The 21751-nt window shown below is 34.3% G+C and overlaps 1 protein-coding gene across 1 annotated transcript in view; it reads right to left on the minus strand.

Annotated features, from left to right (window-relative positions):
* The window catches only part of ERC2 (ELKS/RAB6-interacting/CAST family member 2), a 491439-nt gene that overhangs the window by 296975 nt on the left and 172713 nt on the right, over positions 1-21751 (minus strand). Inside the window, exons 8-10 of the mRNA XM_065687581.1 lie at positions 11004-11141; positions 2455-2595; positions 1758-1898 (exon numbers count right to left, since the gene is read on the minus strand). Of these exons, the coding sequence (XP_065543653.1) occupies positions 1758-1898; positions 2455-2595; positions 11004-11141 (420 nt within the window). The remainder of the gene's footprint in view (positions 1-1757; positions 1899-2454; positions 2596-11003; positions 11142-21751) is intronic.

The following is a 21751-nucleotide window of genomic DNA, read 5'->3' on the forward strand; positions in this document are numbered from 1 at the left end:
TATTTACAGGTTTGAACATAAAGTATTTTATTAGAGAAAATGTGAATTGAAAATTACTGTTTGGAGTCTACTATCATTAACAGTCACTGTTTCTGTTCAACTAAACATGCCCACAAAGAAGGTTGTAACTACATTTTATTGTGGAAATACCTGGTCTCCTACAAATGTTGGATGAATTTCCACTGGGGCTTTATGCTGCATTTATGATATAATAAAACTATTATGTTTTCAACTTTCATTTAATAATCCTTTGTATTTATGCGCAGGGAACACACTCCCTTTTTACACGAAAGACGGCCAGACACTCTGACTTTTATAAGTGCTTATTTTTCCATGACTCTATGATGTGTTTATATGTACAGTCATAAAAAATTGACTTAGGATTTCAAGTCCTTAAAGAGGATTTTGATTTTTTTTCTTTTTTTTTAGTGATCTGTGCTTTTAGGGTTTTTGTAACTATTTTAAATGAAGAAAATAAGATATGTCAGATAGTAATGAAAAATATTTTGTACTGAAGTGCAAAGTAAACAGATTTTCTAACAAAAGAAAATGAAGGACTTCCCAAGAAATAGTTTCTTTGGATATTTTCATTCTGACATCAACAGCATTTATAAGCTATCAAACATACAAAGTATTTGTGTTTCCATTAAAAGCTTTTGTATATGTTTATTGAAAAAGATTCCCTTCCGTCCTCTCTACAACCAAACATTTAACACAGACACCGAATTGCACATACTCATTCTGAATTAAAAAAATAATAAAAGTGCAAGGTTACACCCTGGTATCCTTTATACTTTGCAACATCTTCTTCATGGGTAAGGCTATTGAAACAATACTTACACACGGCGCAGGATACTATTCAACCTGAGTAAAGAGTGTGTCAGAATATTATCCTAACAGTGGTAACATTCACAGAGCAAATAAACAGTCTTTTATAGAAAATGAAACATTAGATATCAATATAAAAAATTTAAGTTTGACATACACTTAATCATGAATTGCAGTGGGCAAACATAATGCTTAAACCCATTAAATACATCATGAGATTGGTGTTCGAACAATGAGAGCAGACGTTACCAAATGACGTAGAAACAGGTCAAAGAAACAATGTATGGTAGAAAGGCATCAACAAACTTGCAAATGCATTAAGCAAAAACTATTTGGATGCATCAATTTAAATAAAACCATGTTACAAAATACAGGATTTGTATGTTTTCCTTTGAATGCTTGCTTCCACTACTTGCTGAATAGAAATACTGAATTGCTAGCTGAAATAAACTATGCATTATTTCGCTTAATTATCACAAATATGTGTTCACCAACATAGCCAAAAAAATGCCAAAATAAAACCTAGCTACAGTTTCAGTTTTGGAAGCAGATTTTTTTTTTTTTTTTATTAGGAAGTACAGCATTCTTTCGACAAGCCTTTAATTTTTTCCCATGCTACAAACATTTCAGTCTACTTCTAAAAGATGCATAAACTCACATACATACAAATTTGATAAATCCTTTCTGCCCTTCTACTTTCCCTCTAATGTCCTACTCCCAGTTCATCTATTTGTAGCAGCTTCTCAGAATTCCCTCACATAGGTATTCAGGATAAATTCTGAGGCTCACTAGTGGCTTTGATACAAACCTCATAAGAAAAAGTTAGCAGTATTTGATGCAAGCATCAGCAAATAGTGTAAGATGGCTAAATTTTAGATTTACTCCAGAAGATTTTTTTCTGATTGTTGTTTGTTTAAGATGGAACTTACCTTTTTCAACTGCGCTTCCAACTTACTACACTCTTCTTTCTTTTGTTCTATGGCTATTTCTAAAGACTTAAGTTTGGAGTCTCTTTTCAGCCCTGCTGATGCCAATGAAGATGCATGTTCTTTGAGATCGATTAAACTAGACTGAAAAACGACCAAGAGTAAACAGTTAATTCCTAGTCACCAGGACACTACCTTATTGCCAACTCAGTGATCACTCAGATCCTGTTCCCCCTCCCCTTCCCCAAAAAGAGTTGACACAGAGATAAGCATTTATAGCAACAGACACCATTTTGAGAATACAACCAATTGGAACCACAGGACCTGGCACGAACTGAAACGCAGAAACACTTGCAATACACACAAGCTGACATTATATCCTGGAGGTACAATGACTTTGAATTCTATTGATCTAACTGACAAACAAGAACAGGAGCAACACTGGAATACTTGAGCATACTGGAGGCTTATATAAAGGAAAAAGTAGAGGTAATGACACACAACTATGCAAGAACTGATGCAATATTTTATGTAAAAAAGTGAGTATTATGAAGAATGATTAAGAAAATAGCAGTCCAGAAGCTGACCACTGAAGTGGCAGAATTTCAGTACTTAAAATAATTCAAGAGTAATCCTAATGCACTTTCTTCCATCACAATAACATAGATAGAAAAGCATAGATTTTACTGGAAAGACTGACCTCTTTTTCTGTCAGTTCAGCTTGTAAAGCATTAACTTTCTCCTTCAGGTCTTTGTTTTCTTTTTTATAAGATTCAATTTCTTCAAGTCTTTCTCTGTCATCTCGCTCCCTTTGCTCCTTCAAGCGCTCTATTATTCTTTCCTAACAAGGGAAAGAATTGCAAAATGGAAAAGTTGGGAATCATTTAAGAAAAGAAAGAATAAGATTTCCTTACATTAAGTAGCACTCAGAAAAATCAACCTTCAGAAGAAGAGTATAATTATGTTAATGGTATTAAAGTCAATGCAAGATTTCCCCTGATTTAAAAAGCATCAAAGTTTTCAATACTTGATAAGAATAACAGTACAGAAACTTCATTAAACATCTATACTGATATGAATATGTTTGATCATGTGATAAATATGGAAAGTTATTCATGTCATTAATACATTTTCTGTATTCGTTAAGTGACTGAAGTCTTGAATAACAGTTCAAAACAGAGAAGTCATGACTGGCTTACTCAGCTTGAATTTGGTTATGGTTTTTGAATTCTAGTAGACGCTATAGTGCCTGCAAGAAATTAGAATCAATCACTTGCTAACCAACAGTAACTTACAGTTTGCATGTCTTAAAAAATATTTTGAAAGGGATAAAGAGGGTCAATATTTAAAATACTGTTTCACAGAACTGGTCAACATGATTGAAAACTAGTACTACAGAGAAAAAGCTCATGCTAATTCCTTCTGTTCATAATTCCTTATACTGCCATATATATATACAGACACATGCACACTATATATATATGCATACACACACACACACACATATATATACACACTTATACACACACTAACTTGAAGTTTAGCTTTACCTGAGAGTATCAATATAGCCTCATCTGTGGTTTTACCTCAACAAACACTACAACGCAAGCAACATTTAAGCAGCTGTACATATCATTCTAATTTGTAATAAACTCAGTCATTATGATGAAAGAAAAATATTAATTCATTATTGAAGTTAGCTGAAGTGGGAACAGCACCATTAAAAAGCATGTATCATTCAGACAGTCCTAGTCTTTCATTTGTTTTCTCCATATACTAGACGTGATGTTTCGTGAAGCCCCATAGGATCTTCTGAAGACTGTTTCTGTGGTTTTTTATGCTTAAGGCGTACTTTGCAAAAAGCCAACTATCAACACATACATGCATAAAAAGGAGCCTAAAATCAAGGCTATGATTTTCATTCAAGCAGACTCCAAGCTTGGAGATAATCCAAACCCAGCTGGACAAGACTGTGGGCAAACTGCTCCAGTTGACTCTGCTTTGAGCAGCTGGGTTAGACTAGATGATCTCCAGAAGTCTTGGTTCTGTGGAATAGGCAGAGACATTTTACAGATTCTGTACCTCAAACACTGGTTGTTTCTCCTCTCCTCAGTCTCCCTCCCCTGTTTTCACAATTTATTCCTTTCTAACACATCAGCATTTACGGTGGCAAGTGTGTCCACTGCCTCTGCTTTTCTGTTCCTCCTTTCATACTGCTTAGAAAAGGAACTGCTTACTAGGAAATGGAATACAGTGTTTTCAGAAGACAGTTTTCTGTAGGTGTTCCCTTTTATTTTCAGCTTATATATATATATATCTGCCTTTTGCAAAGCATCTAATGAAGATCTCCCATTTATTCACTCTCCTATCATTTAAATGCTGTTTTATCTGCATGTATAAAGTCTAAAACTGATAACCAGTTTCTGTATGAAATGAATATATATTCTGTTATTTTAAATTACTGATTTAAAACTTGATTACACTTAAAATCAATTTTACTTTAATGGGTCATACATTTCCCTGAAAATATTTAAATACCAATTAAAGAAATAGAAAAATTCAGCTTCTAACATTTATCATTACTTATCTGAAGTCTCTAATGTTTGTGGTTACTTATTAGACAGCTAAGTGTAGATCACAGTGTAAGTGCAAGTAAGCATATTAGAATTTTAACTAAAATCTTAATTTTTATATTTCCTTTTTTGTTTTAAATATTTTTAAATTAACTTCTGCAGTATGCTTACATAGCAAATGTAAATTTTATTGTGTAAATTTTATTGTATAACATGAGCTATTAAGATCAAGCATCAAAAGCAAATGTGCGGTACTAATCTTCGTAGATGCTGCTGTATAACTAGTCTGTTATTGGATGTGAAACTAGGCCTAACTGAAAAACGTGATATATTTCAAATATATCCCTTGTAGACCCACTTAAAACATTTCTCTCCTGATTTTTTTTTAACTTCCACTTATATAATACTGTCTTCTAGCTGTAAGAATTTGTTTCACCAATACCCACCACTTTAAAAAATGCATTACATCAATTATTTTATACTAAATATGTATATAAATAAATTATTAAATTTGAATGTCATTAGAAGGTTTTTAAACAATTAGATGAAAATCTTTACCATGTAAGCAGTTATATTTCAGTTTGTAAATAAATGTATTCTGAATCTTGTAGACACTGAAAAGCAATAAGCACTATACTGAATAATGTTGGAATAAGAATACTGGTATAGTTATTTTTTGCTGCCTAGTTCCTAAGGAAAACTTTTTCAAAAGTGTGGAAGTTCATAGTGATACCTTCCTTTTGCATTTAGCATTCCCCTGACATCAGGGACTACTTTCCCCAATCTACCTAACTGAACATACCTATTAGGAAATTAGCGTTACTGTAAGAATCTTCACAGAAAACAATGTTGACTACTTATATAAAACTCACATTTCTACTTACTTCATTCAGAAACAAATACACATTGATGGCATAGTATGTTCCAGTTTGCACACAGTAAAAAAGAGATGGTCAAAACTAGAGTTATCAGGCTAGCTAAACAGCTGTCTATACACTGAGACCTCTGGAACTGCAGATATAGACTACTCCTGGCTTCATTCGGACCAGTGGCAAAATCTCCCTTTAAATCATAGCTGTCAGGATTTCAAGACAGAAACGTGCTCATACAGAACGAAGGTCCTTCAACAGCAACACTGTTGAGTATTACACAAATGACAAACCAGCAAATGTATTACCTTTTTTTTTTTTTTAATGTTACTATTTGCTGGCTTTTGCTAATATAGACTATGTGAGAAAAGGATGATATATTTTAAAAGGAAGAAAGGGAGGAGCTGAGGAACTACAGGCCAGTCAGTCTCACTTCAGTAGCCAGCAAGATCATGTAGCAGATCCTATGCATGCTAAGTACATGGAAAATAAGGAGGTGAATGGTAACAGCCAAAATGGCAAATCGTGCCTGACAAATTTGGTGGCCTTCTACAACAGGACTACAGCAGTAGTGAGTAAGGGAAGAGTGATTGTTGTTATCTGTCTGGACTTGTACAAAGCATTTGATGCTGTCCCATACAACGCAGTGGATAAGTTGTTCAGCCTGAAGAAGAGAAGGCTCTGGGAGGACCTTACAGCAGTCTTCCTGTACTAAGGCATCTAAAAATATGCTAGAGAGGAACTATTTACAAGGACATGTAGTAATAGGACAAGGGGGAAATGGCTTTAAACTCAAAGAAGAGGGATTTTGATTAGATATAAGGAAGAAGGTCCTGACTGTGAGAGTGGTGAGGCACTGGCACAGGCTGCCCAGAGAAGCTGCGGCTGCCCCATCCAGGGAAGTGTTTCAGAACAGGGTGGACGGGGCTTGGAGCAACCTGGTCTAGTGGAAGATGTCTTGCCCATGGTAGGGGGTTGGAACTAGAAGGTCTTTAAGGTTCCTCCCAACCCAAACCATTCTATGGTTTTATAGGGTACTTCAGGTTATTCTGAGTAACAAAAAATATAAATCCTTAACCCCTTGAAAATTAGTGTTAGAATGCCAGCCTTCACTAAGTGGAACAGTTTAATAACCATTTAGAATGCACCTAGTGAAATTCAGACTTAATTTTATGCCATTTCCCTCTTTAAAATTTATTTACCTATATGATTCTTTTTCATCTATAATGAATTAAACATAACACTATTTCATCTTATTAATGAACAGTATAATTCTTTTCTCAGTCAATCACAAAAGAAGACTAATTTATCTGTCAGCCGCATAAGGCTAAATGTCAAAAACGTGTTAAAAGGCCCTAATATACCATGTTTTACTTGATTAACAGCTAACTTGCAGAAATCCCAACAATGTGTTCTTGTTTCAGTCTTATTTGCATTGGCAAGCTTTCCTTATGCACTAATCTAGGACCTCACAGGTCTAATCTATTTAGAATTTTTATCACAGAAGCACTTTATCACAGAAGCAGGAACTGAATTGCCACAGCATATAGCTCTATTATCAGACATACTCAATTGCTTATCTGCTGTATGCTGCTACAGTAGGACCAACTTTATAAATATCAGCTTCATGAAAGCAACCTCTTGAGCTGCTTTGGGCCAGTCCAAGAGCTGAGATATTCTTTGAAAAGCTTCTTGTTAGAACACCAAGGAAGCTGATAGCACTTTTCCATATTGTGATTTTCAAACTGGTTTGGTTTTTCTAAAGCTCATTTTTTGTTTATTGCATTGTAATTTATTGTTGTTAATTATTTTCAGTATTTAGGAGGGGCTCCAAACTTAGGGGTAAAGGACTTAATTAACACCTTTTTCAATTTATAAAATGCACTCAAAAGTGACTGCAGTTGTGCTGATTTGTTTCCAATTCCTGGCAAGAGAACAAATAATACCAGTAATATTGCCAGGGTAACCCAAAAATTTAAAGGAGTCCATTTTGGGAAATTTTGATGCTGTTTTATGGTGCCTACAATGATTTCTCATTTATTACCAGCTACCTAGTCACTAAATAGGAAAAAAAATCAGAGACAGATACTTGGGAAAAACTATATTCATGAAGAATAAGGAGCCACAGTTCCTAACTCAGAGCCAAAATCTCACTCTGAGTATTTTCAAGGACAATGCAGGAAAAACATAAATGCTCAAACATTTGAGTTTTGGACTTTTAAAATAGCCTCATAATTCATTTGTATCATATGATCATATTTTTTCTTCCAATAGAAACTAAGAAAAGCGATTAAATTCCATTTTACTGAATTGTGGTTAACCAAGATGCTATAAACTTGATTTCTGTTTTAAAAGAGCTTCTTGGAGTATTTTCTTCATTATTTTTTAAATTAAAATTTGAAAAAAATGTTGAAATGCCAAAGAATTCAGGTAAAGCCAAAAATTTCACCTAATCTTAGAGCAGAAAACATGATTCAGCTACAAAGTTGGTCTGATACAATTTCTAGGAAAAACAAATAAACAAAAACCAAGCAATGTATTTCCATGGAAACCAGGTGTTCTTGAATGAAAGCAGCAGCATCCTTTCTTGAGAGCATTACAAATTTAGATTTATAAATGTACTTATATTGATGCACTTGTTAACAAGAAACTATCACGAAAGGGTTCTTCTTTTCTCCTATTTGGACAAAAATCTATTTCTACCAGTATTTGCAGTAGAAAAAGTAAATAACTACTAATAAAATCTATAGGTCTTAAGAATGTTACTGTAGATGGAAAAGGGATAAGAAAGGTTACTGACTGAGAGCAGCTAGGGTGAGCTGGAATGGTGGATACAAATAGGAATGACACATATATGTAAGAATAAAATGCCAAGGTATTTAGCTGCCAGAAGACATCAGAAAGGTAGACATACTAGTTCATTTGGAGCTTCTATAAGATGCTTGCTGGCTTCTTTCAATGTGTAAGTATATCCCAGAGACAACACTTAAAAGAAATCTACCCTTGAATGAAATTGTGCATGATTTCTTTCTACAATGAAGAATAAAAATCATAGAGAGAAGTCTTCACCATGGAAATTTCCTCTTCATTGTGTCTAATGCTCTAAGATCAAGTTACCCTGCTTCTCAAAAGCTGATATTCATTCTACTCTGCAGTTTTGCTTTCCTCCTCCTTTTTTAATCTAATATACTAATCATTCCTCAACTGTAAAAAGATTTGCCAGCGACTGGGACTGACTTTTAAAAGTTATAAAGCTCATTTCTTAAAGAGAGTTTTATTTAATAATTCTGTATAATGTTTTTCTAACAGTAACAAAGTAACATTTCTGAAGTAAAATAGAATGATAAGCATATCACTAACATATTGAGTACTTCCCTTTATAGACTGCCACCTAACTTCTAACAATCTCACTATAAGTGATTGAAACAGTCACCAGAAACCACAGCATAACTCAGCTTCACACCATGTCTCGAAAGCATTGGCTTACAATAGAAACCATTGCCTTCATAAACTGCGAAAAGACAAAAATCTCTGGCAGAGGAAAACATCCCTTCCAGCCCTAAGCATTCTGTGATTCTATGATTCATTGTATGTGTGTCTCAGAGTAGCCTGCAAACACTGCAGGAAAGATGCCATTCTCAGCTGACTGTATGTAAGCAAAGTGACTGCTTCTCACAGTATTCAACCTTACAGACCCCATGTGAGTTCTAATCAATTCCACTTGGAAAAACCACTAATCACACTGATTCTTTTAAAAAGTGTCTGTTCATATATATCCATGCAATTCCAAATGAAGTTGACATGAACTGCAAAAACACATTTCAGAGAAGCATCTATCGAGTTTTTTGAAAATTTTAAAACTAGCATAATTTCTTGAACTTTGTATCTCCATCAAATCAATGAAATAAAGCTCGACACACAATTTTCATACCATCAGCGTCTCTAGTGTTGCCACATTTCAAGTTATCTTATAACCAAAGAAACTTTACAGCACAATTTTTAATCAAACTCTGGGACAAATCCTCACTGCAATGTTGAAAAATAATACATCCTGAGTTTAGTAAAATATTACTATTTGTATGTCTGATATTAATAGAATATTTTATTTTCAGATACATACTGAACTTCATCAAGATTATAAAAACTTTTTACATTTACTAAAGAGTTTACATTTATTTCGAAGGTTTTATAATGGTAGGGGTACAAAATGACTTGAGAACAACTAATTGCCACTCATTAGCTTAGGTTAGCTTTTAACCCAGTACCTCTTAATCTTTTGTATTTCTGGTAATGAGAAGGTGACTATATATGATCTATTCAATAGCTCCACACTAGCTGCTTCTATTCTGAACCCTGGCAAACTGTCATGAATTTAATATTTTCAAGAGAGAAGTAACGTTACAATTGAAGACAGATTGCAACTTCGCAAATTATTCAGCTAAGAAGTATTGCATAACTGCACTTTCTCTGAAGTGCTGCAGATATAACTGAGGCAGAAAATGGGATACAAATGGCTTTTGACAATCTACTTCATGCTCAGTTGCACAGGAGAACTGGCAAGTTTGCCGCGAGACACTCACTCTGCTTTGTACATTGACAACAGTAGCATCATGGTTAAAGGATGGCTTTAAAATCTCGGCTGCCTCTATGAGCATTTTGGGCAAGCAACAGTGTAGACTAATCCAGAAAAGATCATTTACATGGAGGAAAAACAGACTGAAAAATAACTTTGTGTCACTTTTTTAATCATATGCAGTGAGACTGGTGAGTGCTGCGTCCAGATTAGCAGTGAAGTGCATGTAACTTTCTTTACTGCATAAATGGTGTAAGCTTATCTGTTTGAAGCCACAGAAATAACAGTAATGCCAACTTTTTCACTGTTGTTAACCAAACAAATGTTAGTAAGATGATCAAACATAGCAAAAAATAAAAAAAAATCCAACATTAGCATTTTAGCTGTTAATGCCAACACCACCATCGCATTTTAGAGTTGTATACAGTCATAAATACCTTCATAGGATTACACACTGCAGAATGGCACATAATATGTTAATTAGTTGCACTCATCTGTGCACATTTAAGAGATACATATATACAAAGATCCGTAAGCTATAAAAAGTGGATACTTGTACTATTTTTTTATTTTTTTGGCATACAAACTCACTTGGATTACCTCGTACTCAAAGGCAACTGAAAGAAAAACCCTGACATCACTGGAACTGGTAGGAACGTTGCCACTAATTTAAACAGTCCAGATTTATCCCTTTTGCTAGGTATTTTCAAATTAAAGGCATATAGCTTTTAAAGAAAACAAAAAAACTCCATTCTTTTATGAAATACAGTTTCTCTTATAAACTAAGTGTAGGAAGCCAATAGTGCTAACAGCAAGCCAAGGTAACAGCTGGTACAGTCAACTGCTGTTGGCTCTTCAGTTACGCTTTGCTTAACAGACAGAACAAGACAATCAAGATAATAAAGTCATAAAAATACCCCAGACTCTACCTCCTTTAAGCCAGGTGTCCATGCCTTTCAGTTCTTTCAAGGAACAACCACCCATCCTATTGACTAAGAGAAAAATTTCCCATCTCCTGGGCCATTTACTCCATCCCAATTTAAAAGGGCATCCTTCTTTACCACAGAGCTATGTTTCAGTTCATCAGCTGGGAATCACTCCTTGCTCATCCTACCAGAGCAGAGGCCCCTACTTTCCTGACAAGGCCCATTTTTAAGTTAGTGTGGCTCCTGCTGAAAGGGCCACATCAACTTAAAAATACATTTTCTGGACACACTTAATGGGAAAACATTACCTTTTCTGAGAGAGCTTCTTCTAAGGTTGCTAGTGCTGTGTCTGTGTTACTAGAATCCGTCTGCAATGACTTCACTCTGTCTTTTAGGTTAGTTAGTTGTTTGTCTTTGTCCCTAAGTTGCTCCTGTAGATTTTCAATCTGAAAATAAAAACAGATTAGAATATTCATCAGCCTTGTTTTAACATTCAGAGAGTGGGTGCTAGTATCAATTGAATGCATACATATTACATGATACATATGCCTTAGTACACTGCAAAGTTTTTACATGGTATAATGTCAACAGTTTTTAATTTCTATCCTTCCTATTTTGTTTTCCTTTGCTAAGAAGTGTTATTTTCTAATAAATTATAGGAAAAATCTCAGTGGGGTCAGATATTATTTAAATATTTTCTGATATTAATCACTTTAGTTTAAGGTACTGCATTATCTCAGTAATTCAAAGTATGTGTGGAATTACCCCTTTAGATTATTCTAGTTGCAATAAGAAGCACAAAGAAAGAGAGAGGCAAAGCGAGTTTAGTAAGCCTTAAACTGAGGAAGAAGAAAGACAACCTACCTATCTAAAAACCTCTTCTTCGTGTCATGCTGCTGTAAAGGAAACTCACCTGGACAGAGATCAAGATGCTTATATGTCAAAACCCAAACCCAGAAACAAGAAGAAACCAAACCAAACGCCACCATTTGCATTCACTTTCTTCATGAAGATTTAAAGTATGTCACTCTATTTCAGATATAAAAACAGCTTTAAATGGATGTAGTTCTTCCTCTAGTGAGCATTTAAACGTACTGCTAAGGTACTTATAAACACACTGGTCTGTTAAACAGGTCATGATTTACAGCGGTTAAGTCGGAAACGTTTTGCACAAAAAATTGTTCACAGGACCATGTAGATTTTGGAAGCAAATCTGAACAGAAGGACTCAGCTTCTGATTATCATGGTAATCGCCTTCTATGGCTGATGACCTTCTGGGCATAAGGCAGAGAAGATGTGGTGTGGTATTGTATGTCATGTGTGCAAATTTTGTTAACTGTCTGTCGGAAGAACCAACATCCCTCCCTTCATCCTACACTCCTCCTGCCACTCACTATTATGCCACTTGCATAAAACCAAAAACTGTTCTATAATACACATAACATTTGTTCTACAAAGAAAGAGTTACAAGAAAAATAGGTAGTCTATTATTTTGCCTATATAATAATAATTATTAACCCTATATTATTTCTACTATTTGAATAATACAGCCAGATATGTCTAAATCCATACAGTATCATCTGCTCAAAACAGGTTTTAAATATGCTGTTAAAACCAGAGAAATTACTACTGACAACAGAGATTCAAATTCTTACTGTCATCAGTGACTTTACACTTTGGATCATGTTTTGTTGCTACTTAAATCAATTTCTGCTGTTCATTTCATAACATAATGTAATCTTTCTCATGGCCAATATAATTTCCTTTTAAAGAAATTCAGATTTTAACAGAAGCAGGATCCCTCATAATTACTATTAATTGTTTTACAAACCTGAAGCTGAATTCAGTGCATGTGCAGCTCTGCAGAAGTCAAAACTTGAGTCAATAAAAATTTAGTCTCCATATACAAAAATGCATCACCATAACCAAGCACACTTTAATTTGCAGCATACTTTAGTAAAAATTCTCCTCGTGCTGCATTACACATGTGCATGAAAAGAAGCCTGAAGTTAAATTTTGACATCATACATATCTATAATTAACAAATCATAAAATCCAGAGTACAGCTGCGCGCACTGTATAAAGCTTGTTTAAATAACTTAAAATTTTAAAAGAACTTAAATAAAAAGTAAAAAAAAAAAAAAAAAAATTGAAAGTCAGTTTGGAGGAGCACATTCCAATTAGAAATTCTTTATAACAGTATGGCAAATACAAGCAGCACTGTAGATCTTTCGGGTTTTTCTGCATAGTTTGGTATGTCGGATTGCTGCTACAGCCAAAGATTCCACTTGCTCTGTAAACTATAAAATACTAAGGTACATATAGAAAGGTTTTTGGGGAAGACCTGCATAGAATAGCTCACTCTTGTAAACCACCTCTCGTAACATTTTTCCTCGTGTGTATATTTTATACAGATACAGAAATACGATACATGTGTTAATGAGTTAAGAACTTTTTATTTTATGGCATGTGTATTAGTCACATCTAAAATTACATTAACTGGCATTCAGAGGACTGCACACTATGTTTCTTTACTTTCATCCAAGTATTAATGATTCCAACAACTACCTCATGACACCCTGTGGAATACTTCAGCAATTGCACATATCATCATCACCAAAATAAATTCTCCAGCAAAAAGGGAAATAAAACAGGAGAGTGCTTATTGATTACGTGTTCTTTGAAACAAAGTTAAGATCTGGTCCTTTATTACCATCAGCTTGACCTACCAATTCTAGGCACCCTAAATTAAAGTACTTATTTCCTATGCACAGTGCTTATCTGAATTCCACAGCATTTACACTATTTCCTTCCTCTTAAAACTAATTTAAAATATGATCCAACCCTTAACCAAGAAAACATGTTCTAAAATTATTCAGCATTTACAAAATTCTTTCCTCAGAGGTAAAGAGAACAGGCAGCAAATTAAAAACATCCCCATTGAATCACAACTGCTTTAAAATAAGTCATTCAATGCATAGTCCATAGATAAAATAAGAGGAAAGGATCTGATTATTCTTCTATTTGTGCTATATAAATCTGAAGGAAATACTTTGATGGGAACAGGACCACACTGGGGTATGTGAAAGTAGAATCAGTACCACAGAGTATTTGTTTGGTTGTTGGGATGGGCACAGGATTAGTAAAGAACTGCTAATGCAGACAAGATTTTATGACCAGTTAAGCACAAAGAGTTCTCTCAAAAAGATTATGGGAGACTAAGAGATTGAGCAGTCTCACATGCTAAAATGTTGGAACGCAAGATATGACTTAGTTTTTCCTGGGTTTTTTAAACCCAGAAAGAACAACAAAAACTCTGGTAACCTCTGTCACTCTTCAGCATATATTTAGGCACAAGCATATATGCAAGGATACAATTTTATTGCTGAATAATGACTTACTTTTGCACATGTCTGAATTCAATTTATGTCAGGGACTATTAAGACATTCTTAATCCTCAAGCACTTATATTTTTATCTGTTAGGAAATTACTTACTGTGTAGCTTTGTCAACATGTAATTCTTAACTCTGTAAACTGTTATGTCCCTGTGCCATGAACTGTCTGAAGAGAAACTGCCCCCAAAATTCGTTCTGTATTTCAGAACGTGTTTATTCCCAGAAACTGACTTTAGTCCCTTTTAAAAAACAATGCCCTTACAGATAAATGTCTTTCCTATGAGGCATCCTGTCAATAAACTGCAAGTGCTAATCTTGTCACTTTATCGCAAGGTTTTAGGAATGTTTTTTATATACTCAAGGGACTAAATTAAACCCCACCCACAGACAGATTTTAAAATTCTACAGTAACTCAAGTTCTCAAAAGGAAATTACTTTCATTATCAAAATTAAGGTAGTGTACCAACAAATCTGAAAGAAAAATCTATAATAAAAGAAAATGTTCCATGTTATAACAATCTGCCTTTAGATACACATTAAAGTGTAAGAGATAAATTATCAGAAGCTTCCTGGGCCTAGCTAGTGAAACCAAGAAACCACATACTTTCCTCCCAGCTCTGTATTTGAGTTTTAAATAACTCAAACAACAACTATTTTGTAACAATGGGGGTTTAATCCTATAATTGATTTTGTTCTATTCTAAATTTCTCTAAGATGAACTCAATGAGATTCATTTTGTCTTTAAACACAGGTCATGTCTGTTCCAGTGAGGTAGATCAATAATACAAGTTTAGTTTAATTTATAACTGAAACACAGGGGAGGAAACAGGATATTTTAATGTTTCATATTCGTTATTTACAAAAAAAAAAAAAAACCCTCACTATTTTAAGGAAAAAAAAATTCTACTGAACAATTTCCCAAGTATTGTTACATTCCGCTTTGAACAGTTAATGGAATTACAGCAAAAAGAGATTTAATAAACAACAGCATTCATTCAACATGAACATTAACTATAACTACTTCAAATCTTAGCACTCATCTCAGACTTATGCAGCTGCCTCATAGATATAGGTAAAAGACAAAAAGCCATATCTATTAATGAAAACAGAAAACAAATGCTTCGGTATTGTTCAAATGCAAATACTCTAGATGTCTACATACAATTTCTTTTTATTAGTAAGACCCATAATAAATGTACTGTCTGATGTGATCCTTTTCAGAAACATCTCAGTATATCCCAGAACATGAAACCAGTGTTGGTAGTTTCAGTAAATCAGAAGTATGTACAGGAATCCTAACATCTCCATTCATTTATGTGTGTGTGTACATGCATAATTTGTAACAAAACACTCAAGAAAAAAATGAAACCATTTTTCCCTGCCATGCCTGGCAGTAAAAATATTACTACCTGAAAGCTCAATATACAGAGGCATAGTTTTTGGAAAGCACTATAGATCTTCAGCCAGAAATTTTTATCAGTTATTAAATATCAGGTCAGCCAGAATATTTAAAAATTAATAGGCTTTACCACAGCTATTTGAAGTTTCACCCTATGGGGCAAGATGGGGAAGCTATGGCTCCATAGCTTTATACTAACATTCATGATATGACCTAAATACATTTTTTCAGTTTAAACAGGATTTCAGTTACCAGAATGAGTTCACTGAAAGGGAACTTCAACAGTTTGACATTGCAGAATGGTCTTTTATTTCAAAAGAGACTAGCCCCCCAAGGTGTTCCATCATGCAGTACCACTAACTTTCACTTTGTTTTCCTTCCTTTTAAGCAGGTAGACAGAAAAGTATTAATTAGGAATATTTTTTTCAAAAGACAAAATATATATAGATTCAAAAAATTAAAATAAATGTTACCTTGAAAAAATATGCTATGATATAAAGCTCTCTAAAATGCTACAAAAATGGGAGTTTGCTGCTTGCAATTAAATGTATCTATTAAAGCATAAGGTTTGCACTAATCTTTAGTTTTTCCAAGGTAATTGGAAAAAAGCTTGCTAATCTAATCATGACATGATAAAATACTCTCAGATTTCATAAGCAGTTCCAATAGCTTTCATTATTTTGCTCCACAAGACTTTCTTAAACATCAGAGATTTCAGATGGCCCAGAGCATTACAACCAGCTCAACCCTACAATATCAATATGCCAGTAGGTTACTAAACCAGAGACAATAAAGGCATTTGTAAAGCTGTCCATAAATTGTACACAACCCTTTCGGTTATGTAAAACATTTCCAGCCAGGGATACAGTGCATATCCAAGAAGAAAGCACTCTCCAATGGGTCTGTGTAAGGTTTTCACAAAAGAGGACTGAGCTGTCTGAATAGTTGTTACCTAAACTTCCTTTAGGACTACAGTTCAAAGTAGCAAAGTGCAGCTGCACCGCAACTGTCACAAAGGAGCTAATGAAGCAAATGCTGCTTCAAACATCAGCCCTCACATTAACCTGATGACAAGAGCAATAGAGAAGTGGCATGAGCTAGTAATTACCCTATTGCTACCTTTATAATTCACATAGTCCAAGCAGGAAAGAAAACAGTCCTTCAGAATTTTGCTCTACTTGACAAGCTTAAAAAACAGAAAAAGACGTAAGACGATAGTAAGAAACCAGAAAATAAACAGAGTATTTTTCCTCAGGTACACTTAGACTGTTTCCCTCAGCATTTTTACATAACACATTTTCTGCTTCTTTAAATTTCTGCTGTTCTGTTTAAGTTTCTGCTGTTAGGATTACACAGCTGATCAGATTTGAACTGTGGATTGAAAACTTTTATGGTTGTTCATTATTCTAATACCAAAGATGATTTTTATTTTCTACCCACTAGATATATATTGTTAAGAACCACCTGCTTGTGCCCATTTTATCCAATATACCAGAACCATCTTTCCTTTTGCTTCATTTGAACTTGCAAATCTTTACATGCAAACTTGTCTCTAACAAAGTAACAAGTGCTTTGGGTCAGGAGGATATTACACAGTGTTTAAGCAACGTAAGGCTTCAAATTCTAATTGGTGTCCTCACAGAAATAGTGCAATATAAAATACTACATCATTTCACAAATTAAAGCATTTGTCACATGATTTTTTTTATTAGTGAAATCAATTCATCTCTTTTTCATCACATTTTGTTGGGTAATGTTATCACATTATTTATTGTATTAACGTATATAATGCCTTTTTAAAACAATTCTGTATAAAATTGCTCCAATAAAACAACACAAAACAATGACTTACCTAAGACATACATTTATACTTACAAAATGCTACTATTATTCAGTATTAACATTGTCAACTGAGTACTTACAGGGAAACTATGCCCCATGGATTTATGCTGTCCTTTGTAATATGCACTGACACGTTAAGTAAGCCAAGTGTACCATTTCATAGAGAACAAATGTCAGGTCTTGGGATGACATACTAAGTACAACTAATTTTGTTAGGCAAGACTACGTGTAAAGACACTTGTGAAAGACTGCATGCGAATTTGATCTTTGCCTTGCTCAGTAGCTACCATAAACTCTCTTCACAAAATGAGCACTGAATTCACAGCTGAAATTCTGAGCTGAAGAATAAAAGTGCTTGCTTCTTGCTTGTTACCACTAATACTGTATTCCAGGACTATTGCACATTTAATTCCAATTTCTTGTCAACCTGCAGAAACTGTCACTAGCATACTAAATAAAGCATTAAAATGCATACTGCAAATTAACCCACATAAAAAGTTAAAGATACTAACCTACATAAAAAGAAATTGATAAAATGGAGATATGTATTCTATTTCTGCACTTGGTATAAAATTATGCAGAAAAGAGAGGGCAACTCGTTTTTGTTTATTCACAAGCAAAAACCGAATGTGTAAATTTACAGTAGTGTCAACAGGACAGGACATGAGACATATTATCAGCTGCAAGCATTCTTCAAAAGAAATCAGCTACACAGTGTGTATGGCTCACCCCTTAAGCAATCGAATAAGGAAGAAAAATACCTGAAGATACTACCATTAGAGAGAAAGCAGATATGCAAGATGAGTAGCAAAGATGACGACATGCCTCCAGAAGAGAAAGTTGAAAATTATAATAAAAATGCGAAGACAAGAATACAGAAAGCAGTACTTAGGATGAAAAAATGATGCTCTTACTACTGAACACAAAAGCTGCAGTAGCAACCAAACATAAAGAATATACCAGACAAACATAAACAAGAGTTTACACAGATGCTGACATCTGGAGATGGGAACTTCCAAGGAATGAAATGAAATGAAGAAAAAAGGTATCAAACGGATACATTCATTTGTAACAACCACAAAAATAAACAGAAAAAGATGGCAGCAGCAGAAGTGGCTGTCTTGTAAATGAATTCTCAAGTCTGTCACCACATATCTTATCAATTCTTATGTTTCATGCTGAATTCCCCACTAGCACCAACAGGACCTCCAGAAGGAGAGACACGAAGACAGGGGGATACTTCTGCTTGCAGTTGTTAGACTTCCTGTTTGAACTATCAGTAACGGCAGCAAGCTCTGCATCAGTATCTTTCTTACCTTTTCCTCTCAAACTGCAAAGCTGGAGATATTTTCAAGGCCATTAATGAGAATTCAGATACATATCTTCCAATGTGCCTTTCAGTTTTGATTTTTTTTCTTTTATTTTAAAGGAACACATAAGGATGAAAACTTCATATGCAATTTCTATACCAAGGTTAACAGTCAATGATCTTAAGGTTTCCTTCCAACCTAATGATACTATTACCACTAACAATTGTTCCCAGTACTTAGTTGTTATTCTGGAATGGGAAAACACAAGAATTCATACTTTTGTTTATATTTTTGTATTTTTTATTATTTCTAAAATATAGTATGATTGCAGTAATATATTATACTTGATGGAAAATGCTTTATCAGCATTATTTTATTAAGAATGCCTTATTATTTTGCTCCATAAAAATAGGGAAATGAATTTCTTACATTTCTTTTTCCCATTATTTGATAACCAAATGAACTGTTCTCAAAATTCTCACATACTTCACAAGCACAGTAACCTGAAAAGAAATAAGGTCTTCACAGGTTTGCAGTACCGGAAGCCCACTTTCCATATAAGCTCTACAAACAAAATTTCAGCCCTTGAACCACTCTTAGCTGTCCCATAGCTGCAGGGCTCTGTCACCTGAACAGCACTAACAGTTGCTTTTAAATTGTAACTTAATACAAGTGTTTTATCAGGTTTGCTTACAACAAATCACTGTCCTAAGGAGCTTGTGACTTAGGAATACAGGAATATTTTAAGGTCTAGAAGACATTCTTGCTACTAAACAGTTAAGTCACATATTTTACTCTGTCTATCTATCCATTTGATAGTCTACTCAACACATTCACCACAGTATGGCTGTAAAGCTGCAAGGAACAAAAAGGATATGATTCATGAAGACATGAAATTTGCATTGATATCAAGCTTCTGAACAGATACACAGTAATTACACTTTCCTAAAGTAAGCTGAGGAAAGGAAGTAAGTCCATGGTAGAATCAAGAGAACCACTCACATAAGGAGCAAGTATTCCTCATGCCATTACATGTTCTGTATGATTCAGTTAGTTAACATACGGATTATCAACTGAGTATTAGTAAAGCCTTAGGGAAAACAATACAGAAGCATAAAGGATCATTATGGTATCTAAAACAAAAAAATGCAATAGCATTGGAAGTTTACCATTTTCTGGGAATATGCATATACTCCGGTCAGTACCTACAATGAAGTGCTGCTATATGTGTCTAGAAAAAAAAAAAAAAAAGAAGTGTTCTTTATTCTATCCCTGGAAACATCAGCGTATTATCACATGTACATTTTAGAAACTGTGAGCATCCTATTGCATCAATAAATAGAAGCAAATTAAAACTGGGGATCAAAAGTGACAAATCTCTTTTCTTATTCTCCCAAAAGTAGCATGTTTCTTTCATTGTGCAATCACTGCAGGAAATATTTCACCCATTGTTACTGACTGAGATTCTAGATTCCTTTATTCTAGATAATACAGGATTCAAATGCTGGGTATAAGAAAGATTCAGAGGAATCAACAAGCATTAAAAAGGAAGATCATGCACTTATTTTTCCTACAGAAAGAAGAAAACTCCTCTAGGGCTGCTTAAAGAAAGGATCTGCCCTCAAGTCAGCTGATACTTTTACAGGGCTATAAAAGCAGGTCAGTGGGCAAACTGAGCCAAGAGAGAAGACTGTCACACTGAAAGGAGCTCCTGGACTGAAAGTTTGGCTTCTGTTGCCAGACTCTAGCTGAGAAAGAGCTGGAACTTAATGCTAAAATTAACCTTCAAAAGGAAGCTAGCCAAAAGAAGCCTGGGCTGATAATATCCACTTGTGTATCTGGAAATACTCAGTTTCTGTCTCCTCTTCAGGGACCAATAAATTTTCTGAACAAAACGGCTTGACTCTTGGACTCTTCTAAGCAGCACTCGGTCTTGTGAGACATCCATTGAAAAGTTTTTGTTCTCATTATATGTATTTATTGTGATATAACTCAAAATGTGATAGGTATTTTCCAGATAGCAAATATAATAATACAAAATAGACTAACACATAATTCCAGTTAGGAAATAAGAAGAGCTAGAGATTAATTCTTAACAAAGTAATACTTATAACAACTGTCTGTATATATTCAGGCCCAGATTTTCAATCTAGGTTAGTTGGGTATGAATTCCTACATCTCACATTTTACATGTTACAGGGTAATGACTGCTGAAGTTTTTTTGAAGTCTAGCCTAATTGCCCATTGAGAGCACCTGAAAATATGACCTGTATCACTGCTTCAAGTTAACCGTGAAGAATTATACCTTTCTGCTCAATCCTACATTCTGGGTATTTGAAAACATCTGACAGTTTGCTACTCATGGCCAGTTTCATAGTATTTGGTATAAATGCATATAAAAATGATATATCAACTTATGCAATAATTTTTCAAGACAGCTTTGCATGGAAAACTGCTACACTATGTCTTATGCAAGCCAGAGGAGTACATATACTCTAAGTCTATATACATGTAAACTCACATATAAAAAAATAGCCGCTTTGGTAGACTTACATTAACACAAATCATTTAAGATTAACAGTGATCTACCTTTTACTTTGCATCTTGAAATTCCTTTTCTGTCTCTATCAAGTGAGAAGACCTCTGCCCAGATTAAAAATTAACAGCACATCTCATAAAAAAGTTAACAGGTGTTGGGAAGAAACACAGAACAAGTTGTACAAACAAGTGTTGGGCAACCAGGAATATTGAAAAGGGAAGCTACAAAAGAAATAGAGTAAGAATAGGCAACTCAAGGGCTGCAGAAAGAAAGCAAGAGCCAGTTAGACAGTAGTATGGGAAGTCTTCCAGAGAAATAAACACACAGAAATCAACATGCTGGATAACATGAATGCGAAGTAGCACAGGATGTGTATACTGTGTGCGGTATTTTAGAATACACATATATATATAAACGCAAATATATAGAGAAATAGAAAAATAACAGAAGCTTTAAAATAGTTGACCAATTTGTTCTGAAAGCAGATTAAGGTTTTAGTATCCAATAAGAAGCTAAAAAGTATATTATTTCATTTTAAATACAATTATTTCACTTCAGAATGTTACTGAA

The sequence above is a fragment of the Lathamus discolor genome, chromosome 7 (genome assembly GCF_037157495.1).
Source record: "Lathamus discolor isolate bLatDis1 chromosome 7, bLatDis1.hap1, whole genome shotgun sequence".
NCBI classification, from domain to species: domain Eukaryota; kingdom Metazoa; phylum Chordata; class Aves; order Psittaciformes; family Psittacidae; genus Lathamus; species Lathamus discolor.